The 18,248-nt window shown below is 44.4% G+C and overlaps 1 protein-coding gene across 1 annotated transcript; it reads left to right on the top strand.

Moving 5' to 3' along the window:
• Positions 1–659: 659 nt before the first annotated feature.
• Positions 660–17,924, top strand: gpr132b (G protein-coupled receptor 132b; the record flags this gene model as incomplete). Its single annotated transcript, XM_079526480.1, has 6 exons — positions 660–741; positions 4,540–4,733; positions 12,196–12,333; positions 14,871–15,142; positions 16,211–16,445; positions 17,625–17,924. 6 exons carry the CDS (start codon positions 660–662, stop codon positions 17,922–17,924), a joined length of 1,221 nt encoding a protein of 406 aa, XP_079382606.1.
• Between the last annotated feature and the right edge of the window lie 324 nt (positions 17,925–18,248).

Here is an 18,248-nt window from a genome sequence, read left to right on the forward strand (position 1 = left end):
AACAAGCGACAACAGCGTGTTGACTGGTAGGATGAATCTACTGTATATTATGTTTGATTTCATATAACGTGCAATCTGGGAACCCATCTGCAAAAAAATAAATAACCTGCATTCCTATATGGATCCAAAGTAGTTATTTATAAGTGTTGTAGTACTATTCGGCACAAACAAGGGACTAAATTAAGTTCTATGCCACCAAAATGTGGAACGCCCTACCAACAGTCATTAAGACATGCAAATCCGGGGGCACGGTGGCACAGTTCATGGTAGTGCTGTCGCCTCACAGCTAGAAGGTCCTGGGTTCGATTCCCGCTCGGGACGCTGTGGCTGCTGGCGGTGTGTTTCCTACTCCGTGTCATCAGTGCCCATACCCGAGGCGGGGTTGGCGAAAGGGCCTTTCTGTGTGGAGTTTGCATGTTCTCCCTGTGGGTAGGTACCCTCACAAAAAACATGCAGTAATCCTGGTCTCTAAACTGCCTCCCCCTGGCCAGCCGGGGCACCTGATGGAGGGGAAAGGAACTGGTTGGAATAACGTGTTCCTTCCACGCTGTTGCACTCGAAGTGTTAAGTAGCCAAATGTGCCGGGGACCCCAAAGGCAAAGACACTGAGACAGGAGTAACCAAAAGGGAATTTATTTCAAACTTGGTTTGTTAGGAGCATGAGGGGAATCCTGGAAGGAGCGGTGGAGCTGGGAGACCCTGGGTTTGTGGAGGGAGCCTGGAACAAAACAGAGGAACAAAGTTAGCACAAAAAACAGCAGATCTACCACAGGAACAACTCAAAGCAAAAATAGAAGATCTACAATATGCACGCTAATAGTACGCTAGGAACTGAAACTAAACTGCCGGTAACACTAACCACAGTAGTCAACGTCCAAGCGTCGGGCGCCGGCTCTCAGCAGCTTATATTGGCAGCTTCTGATGGTGATTGTGGAGCAGCTGGGCTGATTGGAATCAGCCCCACCTGTGCTGGCTGCTGGCTGAGGAAGACGCCCGGCCCTTGCCCTATGATGTCGTGCAGGGGAGGGACTAGGAACGTGAGGAGCTTGTGGCACAACACACGCGCTACGTCCAAACCAGGGAAACCCCCCTGTCAGGTGCAAAGGAGCAACTTGGACACTCACGCATGAAGGAAGCATGAGTTCAAGTCCGTTGCTCTCCCCATGTCCCCCATATATGGGGACTAGGTTGGCGGAGGGTGTGTAGAGCCCAGGATCACATTAGATAATTGACACAGGGGTGAAAAATAGGTTACAAAATCGTGGGATAAAAATAAAAAACAAACCAAAAAAAGACATGCAAATCCCTTGACTCTTTCAAAACCACTCTCAAAGGGCACCTACACGGATGGCTGCAATTCGAAACTGGCCCGCGTAAAGTCTGAGTCCCCCCCACACACCCTTTAGACCTAATGTATGTTTTATCACCTCCTTATATGATGATTTCCTGTTTTTTATTTAGAAGTGTATATTTGTACGTCTCTAAATGTTCCGATGAATTGAAAATGGTGGACCCTGTTGTAAACAAGTGTAATGCTTTATCAGTGTGTCGTCCACAGTATTGAGTTGTGCTTTCGTTTGAAATGTCACTGTACCCATTCTGCATACTGTTAATAAATACTTCAATCAAGTCCTTGACTCGTCCCGAGTCCGGTCTCGAGTTCACATTTTCATTTAGTCGGTATCGTCTCGCCCTTAATTTGACCTCGACTTGACTCGGTCTGGTACCTTAAGGAACTCGGTACTATATGTATTATGCCACTATGAGGAGCCCATTCACATTAACATCATCTGTTCTTGTGCTTATAGCGTGTGGAAACGTGTACGTCACCAAGAGGGGGGCGGCGTCTGAAAAGCTAGGGACGGCCAGCTTACTATACTTTGTTGAACGTTATGTCTCTGCGCCCGTACGCCATACAGCCGAGATCCAAGCCATTCTACGTCTTTTTTGTAAACTGGGTTCCTTGATGCTGTCTCCATGCTGGAAAGCTGAAAATCTAAGGAGATTTTGGTACACGCTATAGACAGCTGTCTTGTTAAGTAACAGAGTTAAAATAAATCTGGTCTCGACTCGGTCTCGCCTCGCGTCAGTCTCGACTCGGACACGACCCCCCCCCCCACTCGGACTTGGTCTTGACTTGAACTTGATTTAGGTGGATTCGACTACATCCCTATTATTTATATCATTGAAACCGGCTGTTAGCAGAATCAAGTTAGTTGATCAAAAAGAACAATTATTCTACATTCTGTACAAACCAAATGGACCCATAATAAGGGTCAATTTGGTTCCATTTGAACACTCTCAGAGTTACAGACCTCAGTCATTCATCCATTTATGTGTTTCTTGGTACAACATGGTGAAGACCCCTGGGGTGTGTGTGTGTCAGTGTATTTTTCGTCGACTAAAACTAAACGAAAAATGTTCGTCGACAAAAACTAAATAGAAACTAAATGAAAACTAGGCCATGATGACTAAAACTGAGACTAAATATATTTGACAATTTCGTCAATAAGTAAAAACTAGACTAAAATGTTAGGAAGGGACTAGAGATCCAGTATAAGTCATTTTACACATGGTTGCATGCTGAAAATAGCCGATCTACAAGCTCATTGCAGATCGCTTGTAGATCGGCTATTTCCAGCAAGTCATTAAGACGGCATCAAGGCCCGCCAAAATACATTTTAGTCGACTAAATCAACTGTAGATTTACTCGACTAAAATCTCATGATATTTAGTCGACTAAAACTAGACTAAACACTAAAACACTCCGGGTGACTAAAACTAAATGAAAACTATTCAACTATGACTAAAACGGATCTCTAAATTCCTATGGAATGGTAAAGGCACCCAGGATTAAAAAATCTGTACTTCAAAGTTGCAAATTCAATGGAGGGTTGTCATTGCCAAATTTCCAACTGTATTATTGGGCTGCACACATTCATAAGATTTCATACTGGTATGCATCAGCAAATCCGCTTTGGTGTAAGTTTGAATCAAAATCATGCACCTCATCCTCATTGTCAGCTCTACTTACTGCTCCTATTCCAACCAACCCCTCTGGATATACTCGGAATCCAATTGTTCGTTCCACTCTCAAAATCTGGTACCAATTCATAAGCCATTTTAAATTTAAATTTCCATCCGCCTCAAGCCCTCTATTGAGGAACCATTTATTTAACCCTGCTAGCTCGGATTCAGGTTATTCAGTCTGGCACGAAAGGGGTCTTAAATCTTTTAAAAATGTATACAAGAATGGTATATTCTGTAGTTTTGCCTACCTATCTGCTAGGTTTGGTCTCCCAACCTCCCATCTTTTTCGGTATTTTCAAGTCAGACATTGTGTTCAATCACTATTTCCAAACTTTCCACAGATACCTCCGACTCAGGTATGGGAGCAGTTCATTCAGTCCGACCCATTTGAGAAATCACGAATATCTCAGATTTATGATAATCTCCTATCTTTAGATAGTGCCCCCAACAATAACAGGATCAAGGAGGCTTGGGAGGCTAAACTTGGTCTGACATTCGATGATGATTGGTGGGATGTACTTTTTACAAAAGCTCAACCTGTGCGCGTCTCACTCAATTTAAGGTATTATTTAGAATTAATTTCTCCAAAGCCAAACTATCACAAATGTATCCCAACGTAGCAGATAGCTGTGACAAATGCCACTCCTCACCCTGTAATTTAACACATATGTTTTATTCATGTCCACTTCTGATTAACCTCTGGAAGAATTACTTCGACACAATGTCCAAAATATTCACATTTCCTGTAAACATTTCTCCACACATTGCAATTTTTGGGGTCCCAGAAGACTACGATCTATACACTCCCAGACAGCTGGAGGTTTTGGCTTTTACCTCCCTAATAGTAAGACGCCATCTACTTCTCCAGTGGAAATCTACTAGACCACCCTCTAGTACCCAATGGCTGAGAGAAGTAATGTCCTTTTTGAAATTGGAGAAAATCAGATATTCTACCAGAGGTAATCTCAATACATTCCAAGAGAACTGGGATCCTTTATTGTTATTCTTTAATAGCCAACTAATCCCTACTCATTGAGTGATTGCCCCCCCCCCCCCCCCCTCTTCTCTCTTTCCCCTCTTTCTATCCTTCCTTCTATACTTAATTCTTCTCTCTATGTGTGCTTATGATTATTATTTGTACATGTTTTTAATGTTTATTTTATTCATTTAAAAAATGTGATATATTGTACCATGTTCTTTATGCACTTTTTATTTTATTACTTTCTGATGTCTTTTATGTTTGTTTGTGTATGGGTTTTGAAATGGAAAATGGAGTGGGCAAAGCAATTTAATCAGAAGTATTATAAAAGGTTGTCATTCCATGTACAGTATACCTAAATAACTATTGTATATATGATGTGACTGAAATGACACCATATACTGTTGCCTAACTTCTAATACAAATATCAATGGAAAAAAAACTATGACTAAAACTAAAATCAAAATTTGCTGCAAAAAACAACACTGGTGTGTGTGTGTGACTGTGTGTGTGTGCGTGTGCCCCTGCAGACAACAACAACATGCATGATGTGACGTGGACCCAGAGCCCCCTGCTGGCCAGCAGCAGCAGCAGCAACCAGAGTGTGAGCGCGTGCGTTCCTCCGTACGAGAAGGACCGCCTCCCGCTGGTGTTCCTCTACAGTGTGGTGCTGCTCATAGGCCTGCCCGCCAACCTGCTCACCGTCGCCCTCACATGGATGCAGGTATTTAACATAATTTAGGCCTGATGTCGAGATTTAAAAAAATGTCCTGACAGTGAAAAACCTTATTTTTCTGTATCACTGGTGCTCAATATCCCCCCCCCCCCTCCCCATCTGAAAATATGTTGCTCCAGGGACCTCCCCAGAAGCAAAGATTTGAGTTAAAATGGTCACTCTGTAATAATATATAAGATTTGAGGCACAATTTCACGATATTTCAAAAATAGCAGACCTACAAGTTCATAGTGCGGTAGATCTGCTATTTTTCAATAGCTAAATAATGCTTTAAAACACCAAAAGGGATTCCCGCCCAAAATGGGTTATATACACGTCCCACTGGGAGGAGTCCTCGGGGCAGACCAAGGTGCAGATGGAGGGATTACATCGACTCACTGGCCTTGGAACGTCTCGGGATCCCCCCAGGAGGAAGTTACTTAATGTTGCTCTGGAGAGGGAAGTCTGGAGCACTCTGATGGAGCTGTTGCCAGTGGAGCCTGCCTGGCAAATGACATGGGGCAACAGCCTGTTGCAGCTGCGGGGGAAAAAAAGAAATTTGAAATAAAATAATGTTGTTCATAATGAAGTGATGAACAACATGTTTAGAAAAGGAGGAAATGACAGCTAAAATAATGCAAATCCCACTCTCAGATTCCACAGCAACCAGAAGTACTGAATTACTGGATGGTGATTTGTCCAAACAGCTTTGTGGGAATACAAAATGCAGAATGCATTTCCCCAGCAGTGGACAAGTCCACTGACACCAGTGATAATGGTCAGTTGGTGGTGTTTGTGAGGTATTATGATGATACCAGCGATAATGGTCAGTTGGTGTTTGTGAGGTATTATGATGATGGCATGAGGCAAAGGGGGAGTTTATTGAGTATTAATCTAGTGTTTGAGTGGTGCAACCACTCCTATAGACAGCTATGTGTGTGTCCCTCCCTGTGTCCGAGCATGAAATTAGCTTTTTTTCAGTTCCAAGTATTTTGTAGTTGCAGATATCGTGATATATCGTTGATATCTCTCCTCCGCGTCATCAGTGCCCATACCCGAGGCGAGGTTGGCGAAAGGGCCTTTCTGTGTGGAGTTTGCATGTTCTCCCCGTGTCCCCTAGGGTAGGTACCCTCACAAAAAACATGCAGTAATCCAGTGCCTGATGGAGGGGAAAGGAACTGGTCAGAATAACGTGTTCCTTCCACTTGCTATAGTATTGTGCATGGCACCCAGTTATTACTTGCGCAAGCAGAGCGCGCAAGTATTGTGGTCATGCTGGATTTTTGATTTTTTATATTTTATGAGGTATATACTGATTTTTTTTCAATGTCGGGTTATAACTGGCTGTCGATGGTGACGTAATTAGGATATGTTTCAATATTGTAATTTCAATTACAATTGTAATTGTAATTTCAAAATTGTATGCATTCAAAGCATGATAGTCCACCTCCTCTCCAGGCTTGAACACCAACAGCTCGTCTCTCTGATGTGGTATGAATGAAGATGGCTTTTAAATTCCACTGTTGAGAAAAGGTTCCCAACAAGAATCCAATTTGCCCTAATATGCAGAATTAGGGTTATCTTCACAAACAGTGGTATCTGCTCTCCGTGCACAAGATCAAGAATGAAGAAATCCCCAGCCGCATACTTGACAAGAGTTCAAAACAATACGTTTACTCTTCCAGAGCCTCTCATCAACACCAATGGGAACCTCCAAGTTCTTAAAATGAGCCTGCAAGTTCACTGGAAGTTCTCGAAGGAACAACTCACTGACTGCTGGTTGTGCATCATCTTTGATGAGACTTGAGGTCTGCCCGACCAAACAACGCATGGAAACCATGGTTACATGATGCAAAAAGCCAATAAAAAAGTTTCCCCCGCTTGCCTTGCTGCCCGCCTCCCCCCCCCCTCTCACACACACACACACACACACACACACACACACACACACACACACACACACACACACACACACACACACACACACACACACACACACACACACACACACACACACACAGACGCATGCACGCACACACAACTTGCAAGCCCAACTGGTGTGTTGTATCTTAAATAAAGAACGAACACCTGCATGAATTAAATAAAGCTGTAGGCCTACCCTGTCTGTTTCCCTCTCACCTCACTTGCCTTGCTGTCATGTCCACGCACGCACGCACGCACGCACGCACGCACGCACGCACGCACGCACGCACACACGCACGCACGCACACACGCACGCAGCTCAAGGCTACATGACACATCGCATAGCCATGAATGGAATACGTTTATAGGCTAGGCCTATATTAATTTTACCCATTCGTGCGCAGTGCACGGCGAAGGCGATCAGTGAGACTGCGCACTGCTGTGATAAGTGCTGTGGGTGAGCGATGCCTGCATGAGAGATAGCATCATTAGCATGTCGTCAAGGCAGTCATAATCAACGTTTATGGAGTGATTTGATCATTGATGAACGAATCATAAACATATGGATGAAGGCTTGCATGTGTGCTGATATGTGCTGGCGACGAACGCCACGGTCTCGTCCTCCCGACTCCCGGAAATTATCTTGCTTTTATCTGAATGACTGTCAAAGCACTTTTAAATGGTGAATGATTAAGCCCCTTACGCCTATAGCCTACTTATTGCAAATAGGCAAGCTGTATGCTTGTCATTGTCACTTGGAAATAAAGGCGTGCAGTCCATTTATGCCTAAATATTTTTTTTATAATATCACAGTGATTATATAGGCATCTGATGTCACGCTCATGTGCTCCCATGAAATCATCTCACAAGTGCGCTCGCATATATATGTTTAACAAGGCCAGTAAATGTTTGATTAAGCACAAACTAGTACATTGTAAACATGTTATATTGTTTTTAATTGCGCGATTTTAATTGCTTGTAAAGTTGGAAATCTCTCTTTTTCTTTTGTATATACATACAGTTTTATATTAACATTTTAGGAGTGAATACATATGCTTAGATGCCTGTGACAGCATGTCAGCAGTTCAGACAATGCTGCTCCGCTTTTCTACGAGAGAAAAACAGCTGAGGACAAAGCCTACGACAGCTCCCGACCTGACGTGATTTTTGTCCTGGCTCACGTTCAAGTTCAAGGTTTTGTGGAAATGGTAAATGCAGAAAATTGCGGTAATTCCGGCGTGCACCCATATTTTGGCGTACGCCGAGTTGATAAATGAGGGCCGTAGTCTCTTCAATACACTTCAAATGGTATGCATGAGTTTCCTTTGTCCTGAGAACACAATCTTCCTCACTCACTATCTTATAAGCCAGGGGTTCTCAACGTTTTTGGCCGGGGACCCCCGAAAATGCTTTGGCAACGTCTCGGGACCCCCGCCCCGCCCCCTCCCGACCCCCAATATAAATTGACTGCTACAATAACCTTAAACCATTTTGGGCGGGAACCCCTTTTGGTGTTTTAAGCATTGTTATAATTTAGCTATTTAAAAATAGCAGATCTACAAGCTCATAGCGTGCCACCGAGTGGCGCGCTACGAGCTTGTAGGTCTGCTATTTTTGAAAAATCGTGATTTTTTTTTAAAAAAACAAAATCTTTTTTTTTTTTTTTTTTTTTTTGAAAATAATTTGGGGACCCCCTAAAATAATTTGGCGACCCCCCGAGGGGTCGCGACCCACGGGTTGAGAACCCCTGTTATAAGCCATCATAGTGACACATACATACATATCCTACCACTGCTGAATGAGCAACTAAAACCTGCAAGTCCGTGAGCTGAGAGGTTGTCTGCCGATACAGTTGCTAGAGCACTTTTGATGCAATAAGGCTTTTCCCTCAAAAAGTAGTTTTAACCACCTAAGCTGGCTCCTTTCCAGGCGAAGGAGCAGCGGCTCTACTCCGAGTCTCTCTCGTGTGACTCACCCTATCTATAAGGGAGATGCCAGACACCCGTCGAAGAAAACTCATTTCGGCCACTTGTATTCGCGACCTTATTCTTTCGGTCATGACCCACACTTCATGACCATAGGTGAGAGTAGGAACGAAGATTGCTCGGTAGAGAGAGAGCTTTGCCTTCTGGCTCAACTCTCTTTTCGTCACAACAGTGCGGTACAGCGACTACAATACCGCCCCTGTCGCTCCGATTCTCCGGCTGATCTCCTTCTCCGTCCTCCCCTCACTCGTGAACAAGACCCCGAGATACTTGAACTCCTTCACCATGGGGTAATGCCTCATTCCCTACCCGGACTGCACAATCCACCGGTTTCCTGCTGAGAACCATGGCCTCAGATTTGGAGACGCTGATCCTCATCCCAGCCGTCGTACACTCGGCTGCGGTCCAGTCATATCATCTAGGATATTTGAAATGTGATCCCTTGAAATATCAATATTTAAAGTCTGCAAACATTGAGAAAAAAATGAGGGGCGACTGTGGCTCAGGAGGTAGAGCAGGTCGTCCAATGATCCATGGGTCGGCGGTTCGAATCCCGGCTCCTCCTGTCTACATGTCGAAGTGTCCTTGGGCAAGACACTGAACCCCAAATTGCTCCCGATGTGCTGGTTGGTACCTTGCATGGCTTCCGCCGCAATCGGTGTATGAATGGGTGAATGTAATGCACAATCTATGTAAAGCGCCTTGGATAAAGGCACTATATAAGTGCACCATTTACCATTTAATGAGCCTTTAGTTTTCAGTAACATATTTGAAAAGTGACTCCTGCAGCTTCAAAGAGAATAAGGCCAGTTGTTTTTTCACAGTGTCTGTAAAGTTCGTTATAAGTTCAGCAACTGTGAATTGGGAAGTAGACGCTTCAGAAGATTGAGCAACAGGAACTGTTCCACAGGAATCACAGTCTGCGATCAATTCCGATTCTTGAACTTGACGCTTGTGTTTTTTCCTTATATAGTGTTGCAAAGTCTTCACAGACAAGTACTCTTTTGGACAGTTCTCTAGGCCACAAACAACAGAGAATCCACTCTCGTTTTCATGATATATTTGTTGATGTTTCAGTAGTTTTTCATGAGTAGGTTTTCTAGTGGTGCATTGTGGCCACTGATAGGATGCCTCCATTGAAAGGCTCACCTAAGAAGATCTGCTGGTATTCTTTTAAGTCATTCTCTTCCAGCCAAAGGGACACTTCAGCCACGGTCCACAGGTGTGCCATTTCCTGTGAAGAAGAAAGACATATTTAAATACATTTATTTTATTTATTTAAAGAACCACTTCACCCATTTTCAACTCATATTGGTCCTCACTAATGCTCATTATAATATGGTACCAATTTAGTCTACAATCTACATACTAAATTGGTGCCATACTCTGTGTCTCAGGGCTGTGGACAGTTCAGAAACCTGCCTACCAGAGACCCCATCGGTGGGGAATCCAAGTCAAGATAATGAAAATGGCAGGCTTTCTGTTCCTGGAAACTAAAGTTGGCATGCTATAGTTTGAAAGTCCTTTTGATTGGACTTAATTAAACATCATTTGAGACTTTATTAAAGCAGGAATGCACAATTAATTATAAAACAGATAAACACCACCCGACCCCGGGCCCGGGCTGACCGTAAGCTGTAGTGTATGCCCCCGCACAACGAAGGACCGTTGGACCCCCTTGACAAACTTGTCTTCTTTCGTAATATCGAGGCACAGAGCTATATTGGAAGCAATGTCGCAAACGAACACAGCCGTCTCCTCGTTGCAGTAACGAGTTACCCTCTAGTATGCGGCGAGGCGCACGCATGGCTCGCGGACCAAAGGGGCCGGCTCGTGGACCAAAAGGGTCGGCTTTTTTTTTAATAGAATAGTGGAATTTTTTGTGTCAGCCCTTCACACGATAATTGTTTAACTTTGCCTTCACACTGCCAGCCTTCATTTACAGTAGAATACTGTCAGAAAATCCCTGCACACAAACACAATTTCTGTAAGGAAATACAGGGCTCATCTCTGTGTAAAGGGAGGCTTTCATCATGGACTGCTTTGGCGCTGTTTTAAATACACCCATCCTCCATAACACTAGGCCACATTGCCTTAAACAACTTTACAGAAATTACATTATAAACTTGTTCACAAATGTAATATTCTATATGACTTCTTACCTTTTAGCTAACACTTGTTACCTCAAGTTAATGTTAGCTTAGCTGCAAAAACTAGCATCACATAATGGCGTCTCTTCTCTCCTCTTCTGCCTCTGTCACAACCAAACATATAGTACAAAGCTACTGCAAGTTCTACATGGCTGTGGAACATTCTAACATCAACTAAAACATGTTATAAGTAGAAAATAACCTCACCTCACTTCCACTCTCTTCATATGTAGTAGAATGGTGAAGAATTACGTTGTTAATGTTAACTTCTTGGCCGCTGCCAAACACGTAAAAGAGCACTCAGATCAGCCAACGCAGGAAAGCTGGAAGTACCCTCACTAAAAACGCCGGGACAACGCTCCACACGTCCCAAACTCTTCTCCCTTCTGGCCCCAAAACTGTGGAATGCACTCCCCGTTGCAGTCAGAACTGCGGCATCACTCCCAATCTTCCGCCGTAGTCTGAAGACCCACCTTTTCAGACTCCATCATGGCCCATAGCACTTATCCTACCCCCTTAGATAGCACTTTTTAGACTTAGATAGCATTTGAAACAGACTTATAGCATGTCATGTAGACAGCACAATAATTGCATTGTATATAGTCATAGCACATCATAGTAGCCTACATATGTATAGCATAGTATAGTATATATGTATAGTTAATATGTATAGTGTCATTATATAGATATGTTCTAGTTACGTTCTTAGCTTACGCATGTTTCTTGATAAATGCATTTTATGTGATGTATTCCCATACTTTTGTTCCTGCCTAATGTAAGTCGCTCTGGATTAAGAGCGTCTGCTAAATGCCTAAATTGTAAATTGAATGTAAATTGAAGAAGGGGGCGGGACCTTTTAAAGAACCTTTTAAAATCCCCAAGAACCATATGAGGATCTGAAGAACCGAAATAAAATGGTTGGTTCTTTAGTACTTATTTAGTTCTTCAAAGAACCATGCAGCCTTTTATAGAACCAATATAGAACCATTATTTTTCTGTATGTATCTCCGGCAGGGGAAACTCCCCCCTGTCAGGTGAAAAGAAGCAGCTCGGACTCCTCATGCATAGAAGGAAGCATGAGGTCAGTCCGCTGCCCTCCCAGGTTGGCAGAGGAAGTGTAGCGCCCAGGATTACATTAGATAATTGACATTGGGTGAAAAAATGGGTTGCAAAATGGTGGGATAAAAAATATTACCAAAAAAAAAAACATGAGCATCAAAACAATATTTTAAATACATTTCATTAGCAACGACGTGCATTCCATAAATTCCATAGAAATGTGGCTTTTCAAAATAAGAGCTCAACTGGGAAAAATGCTGGTGTGAATTAGATCCTAATTTTTCAATAAATGTGTTAAGGTGTTCAATCTGAATCTGGATGTGGATCTAGATCTTGTCTATTTGTGTCCTATAGGTGAGGAGCCACAACGTGCTGGGTGTGTACCTGTGGTGCCTGTCGGTGTGTGACCTCATGTACCTGTGTACGCTGCCCCTCTGGGCCTACTACGTCAGCCGAGGACACTGGTGGCCCTGGAGCTCTGCCGCCTGCAAGGTGTGTATACGGGGGGGGGGGGGGGGGGGTGGGGGGAGTACCAATGCCATGCGTGGCCGGTGAAGACTCACCCGTTGGTTCCGACCTTGCGTGGCCTATTAACCCATTTTGACCTGGGAAAGATTCTACAAAACGATTCTACGAAAACCCATGTTTCTATGTCAGTGCAGGTTCTCAAACATTTTCATGTCAAGGAGCCCCAGAATTATATGAAATTGGCCGCCGACCCCACCTGAAAAGATGTTGTTCCAGGGACCCTCCACCCAGAAGCAAAGATTTGAGTTAAAAACGTAAAGAATATACTCAAAGATTTGCACTACATTTTCACGATTTTTCAAAAATAGCAGGCCTACAAGCTCGTATCGCGGCACTCGGTGCCACGCTATGAGCTTGTAGATCTGCTATTTTTCAATAGCTAAAGTATAATGCTTAAAATACCAAAAGGGGTTCCCACCCAGAACGCCCGGGGGTATTTAGGACCATTAAATCAGAGCGCCCAGCGATTTACAGCAAAGGAGCACATTTAATGATGCACCAGGCGCTATCCCGGATGTAGCCGAAGTAGCTAGATGTAGCCAAAACACCCCCGAGGCGATCGACAACAACGGGAGGTAGGATTAATTCTAACGCGACTAGCGATGGGACCGTGATGGGCCGTCAAAAACATAATCTTTGCTTAGAATTGGACGGAATGATGTAGATCACCAGTTATTCATGTTTTAAGATTTTCGGTCTCATCCGCTAAAATGGGGGGGAACATTTTCGATGACGTCCCAACCGGAAATGACATCGAATGAACAGACGCTCCCAGCCTGTGGAGCGATGTGATCGGTTTTGATATCAATACATCTCCGTCCTTTTATTAATCTCCTGAGCGCTGGGCGTTACTATTTGATAGGACGGAGAACTCCGTTTTATGCCGCTCGGGGTGTTAACTTGATTAACAATTTATTTGCTAAGGACGTCTTTTCTACTCAAACCACAGGTGGCCTTGGACCGTGTATTAGGGCTTTTTTCTCATGAAATGTAGAAGACCTATAGTCATACATGAGTCATACTGAGGACCTATAGTCCTGATTGCCTGCCACACATGCTGCTGTCATGTATTGGTTACTCAGGTCACATGACCAGGAAACGGGTAACAGGAAGCAGGTAACATAAATCTTTAGAGACACCCATTGTTACGTAACATAATATTATGAATGATTGAGACCGGCCGGTTGAGAGGAGCGTTCGTTACTAAATAAAGAAACCAGCGCTTCTTTCACCTGCATGACAAATATCACTGGGTGATCATTTCTTGTTTATTGACTGACTCAATAAACGAGTGACTCATTACTTTACCTGCGTTACATTCTGGTAGTTGTACTTGAGGTATCGTGTGCTCCTCAGGTGTGAGATATGTTTGTGGTGATTTGTTTAACGTTCCCTCAGGTGTGCTCTAAGACAGGGGTGGGCAACTTTGACGATGGAGAGGACCACTATAGTTCCACACTCACTCCAGAGAGCCACATTGCATATTACTGCCTTAGCAAAAATAGCCGATCTACAAGCTCAAAACGCGTCGCATTGCGACGCCTTTTGAGCTTGTAGATCAGCTATTTTTTCTAATATTAGATCAGCTATTTTTGCTAATAAATCAAATGCCTTCAATTATAGTTACGTTATCGTTATGAACTAAATACAAATACATTGGATTAAAAACGATGATAACATTTACTTACTCAATACTACGCATTAAGCTATTTATTTAGACTGAAGTAATTGAATGTTTGGAATTGTAACCTTCATCATGCCTGATGAAGGTCTGAACGACCGAAACTAAATCTAATTCTAAGTGAAGACAGTGTCCTTTTTTCTCTATACTTCTCCAGTTCCTGTTGCATCCTCCAATGCACCTTTCCATTGTAGGTGTGCAGAAGGACTTTTTTCCTCGAATTGTAACAGCTGAAATCAATAATATATCAGCGTTCTGATATTAACCTGAGGGCTACATTAAGTGAAGGTGGACGCTTGTGGCTTATATTGTGGCCCATGGCCAGTTGCCCATGTATGCTCTGAGTCTAAGATATGTTTGTGGTGATATGTTTAACGCTCATCAGGTGTGCGGCTACATCTTCTTCAGCAACATGTACAGTATGTCAGCATCTTCCTGCTGTGTCACACCTCCACCTACAGACATAATGAACAACTGTTATAGGGCGGCTGTGGCTCAGGAGGTATAGAGCAGGTCGTCCAATGATCCCTGGGTCGCCGGTTTGAATCCCGGCTCCTACTCCTTTCCACATGTCGAAGTGTCCTTGGGCAAGACACTGAACCCTACATTGCCTCCAATGAGTTGGTCGGTGTAAGCTCGCCACCGTTGGTGTGTGAATGTGGGAAGTGAGGACGCTGGCGTCGACGCTTCACCTCCCAATGTATGAATGAATGAATGAACCATTGTGAAGCGCTTTGAGCACTTGGAAAAAAGCGTTATAAAAATGCAATTCATTATAACTCTGCTACAGACACAATATAATGAACACAACTCTCGGCAGGTGTGCGGCTACATCTTCTTCAACAACATGTACGTCAGCATCTTCCTGCTGTGCTGCGTGTCGGCCGACCGCTACGTGGCCGTGGTCTACGCCGTGGAGTCGCGGGGGCGGGGCCTGCGGCGGCGCCGCGTGGCGGCCGGCGTGGCGGCCTCCATCGTGGCGGTGGTGGCGCTGGGCCACCTGCCCGTCTTCAGCATGCAGGAGGGCGGCGAGCTGGGCGCCGGCGAGGAGGGCCACAGGAGGTGCTTCGAGCCCGACAAGAGCACCGCCAGGTATTATTATGGCACACAAAATAAAACAACAATTTATGTTTTAAACTTTTAATTCATTCATTCATTGATATATTTTTTTTTTTCTGTTCGTTTTTCACATTAACATCATCATTGATGTTCATTGGAATTCCATTGCAATGCCCATTGGTCATGATATTTGCATATAAATACCCCCCCACAGAGGCAGAAATGCACACAACTTCAAAATCTCTGGACCTTTTGAACAATTTTTAACAATGTTTAACCTATGACCTTTGACCTTTAACCCTGATAAAAGTAAGTCTGTAATATATGTATTTTTGTGATCATTAGAATGTGTAGAACATGTTTTATTTATTATTATGAAAAATATCCCCCAAATGTAATTGCTTTTTTTTTTTTTACATAATTTCCTCTACAAAGTCCTATAGTACTAGTAGTACAAGTAGTAGTAAGGTTGAAATCTCTTTTTTCCAAATTAGAAATATATCCGGGTCTTGCAGGGTTAAACCTTATGAATAGAGATGGCAACCGGAGGAAACCCTGAGGCGAAATGGACATAGTGGCCGAATTTGGTATTGCAGCGCTGGCCCAAACACATGAACGTGCTGGTCCGTTGACTATCATTGCGCACGCGCACATGATGACACGTGAACGCTGTTTCTTACGTGAACGCACATGAACGCGTGCAAGGATAGTCAACGGCAGCGCGTTCATGTGTTTCGGCCCAATCCATCCCAGAATGCACTCTGTTCCTACCCGGAATGCCTATTTTTTTTTTTACTTTTTTGAAGAACAAAATAGTAAAAAAAAAAAGGCAAAGAAGTTTAGGCATAAGGGGTTTAGCATGGACGAAAATAGAGCTCCTTTGCTGTCAAAATGAACACTGCGTCCGTCCCTCCACTAGGGCATTCACTTCTAGTAATTTTTACTAGTTGCCTAGTTTACTAGTCGACTACTACCTAAAAAAACATTTAAAAACTGTGTACTTTGTTGACTATAACTATAATCTACCTGATAGTGGATTTACTAGTCGACTAGTTGAATAGTCGACTAGTTGCTTAATGCCTATACCCTCCACACCCGCAGGGTGACGGGCTTCAACTACGCCCGCTTCGCGGTGGGCTTCGTGGCGCCGCTGGCGCTGCTTATCGGGACCAACCGGGCCATCCTGGGCAGCGTGCGGGCCAGCGGGGGGCTGAGCGCCCGCCAGAAGGCCAGGGTCCGCTCGCTGGCCGTGGGCGTGGTGCTGCTCTTCCTGGTGTGTTTCGGACCCTACCACCTGGTGCTGCTGCTGAGAGCCCTGCTGTTCCACTTCCCACAGGTTGCTATACTTTATTGTCTCCACCAGGCCAAAGGCATGGGGAGAGAGTATGTTTTGCACTCCGTCCATGTGTGTGTGTGACTGTGTACAGCTAATCTCCGGCACCGTTAACCTGGTCGATGCCAAATTTTGCACACACACTCCCTGGATGCCAACGATGAACCTCTGCCCCACATTTTCCAGAATGGCCTGTTATAGCGCCACCAGGAGGCCGACTTTTGAAAAACACATTTTTTTACTCCAAAAATATTATCCAAAAATCCCGCAAATCGTTACACACTATCTCTATAGTCTTGTGTTCAAGACGGATCTGTCCTATATTTCATATTCCATCCTAATTGGCTAACATTGGCTTTCAAAGTTGGCCGGATTGGCCCGTTTTGAACAAAATGCCTCAAATCATGAACGCAGCGTGCAATTTACGTGAAATCTTTCACAGACTTTCCTACTAGGCTGAGGAATATATCCCACCCTTTTCACATTGGCCTGTTATAGCACCACCAACAGGTGGATTTTTTGCAACAAAGTGCCTCAAATCATCCAATTGCCATCCAAGGCGTAAGAAGAAAGGACACTTTATTAGTTTGACCAATTCAAACACAAATAGCCATGCCCTACTTCGAGATTTTTTTTTCTTATCAACTACTTAACTAGTACCAACAAGGTTGACTAGTGGATTTACTAGTCGATTAGTTGAATAGTTGACTAGTTGCTTAAAGGGCCACTTCACCCCTTTTGCAACAAGATCTTATTTTAATGATGTTTGGGAGACAAGACACACTTTCCTGGCGTTATGTGGGCAATATGTGTTTTTAGATATTTTAGTATTTCAAAGTGTCCATGGGCTCCATGATGTCATGGACACTGCATGTCTCACTTATTTCCTGGACTACATGTCTCATGTACGACAGCCCTCCCCCTATCCACAAGGAGGAGCAGTGTCCATGACATCATGGAGCCTATGGACATACTTTGAAATACTAAAATATCTAAAAACACATATTACCCACGTAAAAACCCCAGGAAAGTGTTTCTTGTCTCCCAAACATCATTACAATTAGATCTGGTTGCAAAAGGGGTGAAGTGGCCCTTTAATGCCCTAGCGCCCACCCCCCTCCTCCTACTAGCACGTTCTGCTTGCACAAGTATAATAAACGTTGCCCCCCCCCCCCCACCCAGCTGCAGGACGACGCGTGCCACCTGGAGAAGAGGATCTACACGGCCTACACCATCTCCCTGGGCCTGTCCACCTTCAACAGCGCCATCAACCCCCTCCTCTACGTCCTGTCCAGCGACAACATCCGCAAGGAGCTGACCAGAGGCCTGGCCGCCGTGCTGGGCCACCCGGCCGCCGCTTCCTCCTCCTCCCCCCCCTCGGCCCCGCCTACCACCAGGCCCCACCCACCAGAGCGGCTGGTCGACGTGGAAGCCGCCTATACCCTGCTGGCCAACGCTGGAACTGCGGGTCGTCATTCATGACGGAGGTGGACGTACGGACGCTCAGTGACAGACACTGCTGCTAATGCTAATGGCGTCGCTAATAATGCTACCTACGTGGAGCACAATCCAAAGGAGGACCGAAAATTTCGGGGCAAACGGTAACGCTAACGTTCATTAAGTCTGATGTTTTATCTATAGGCTATGCTATGAAATTGGCGTCCGGTTGTAGCTCAAGTCGGTGGAGCGCTCACCTTTTTTTTGGTGCAAGGTGCTGGGGTTCGATCCTCCCGGGAGCCACCGCTTGGGTGCGGCAAGTCGTGCGGTGAGTACTAGGAGCTGATGGTAGGTGTGGCGCTCCACCTC

This window comes from Electrona antarctica (genome assembly GCF_951216825.1).
Source record: "Electrona antarctica genome assembly, chromosome: 17".
In the NCBI taxonomy this organism is placed as follows: Eukaryota; Metazoa; Chordata; class Actinopteri; order Myctophiformes; family Myctophidae; genus Electrona; species Electrona antarctica.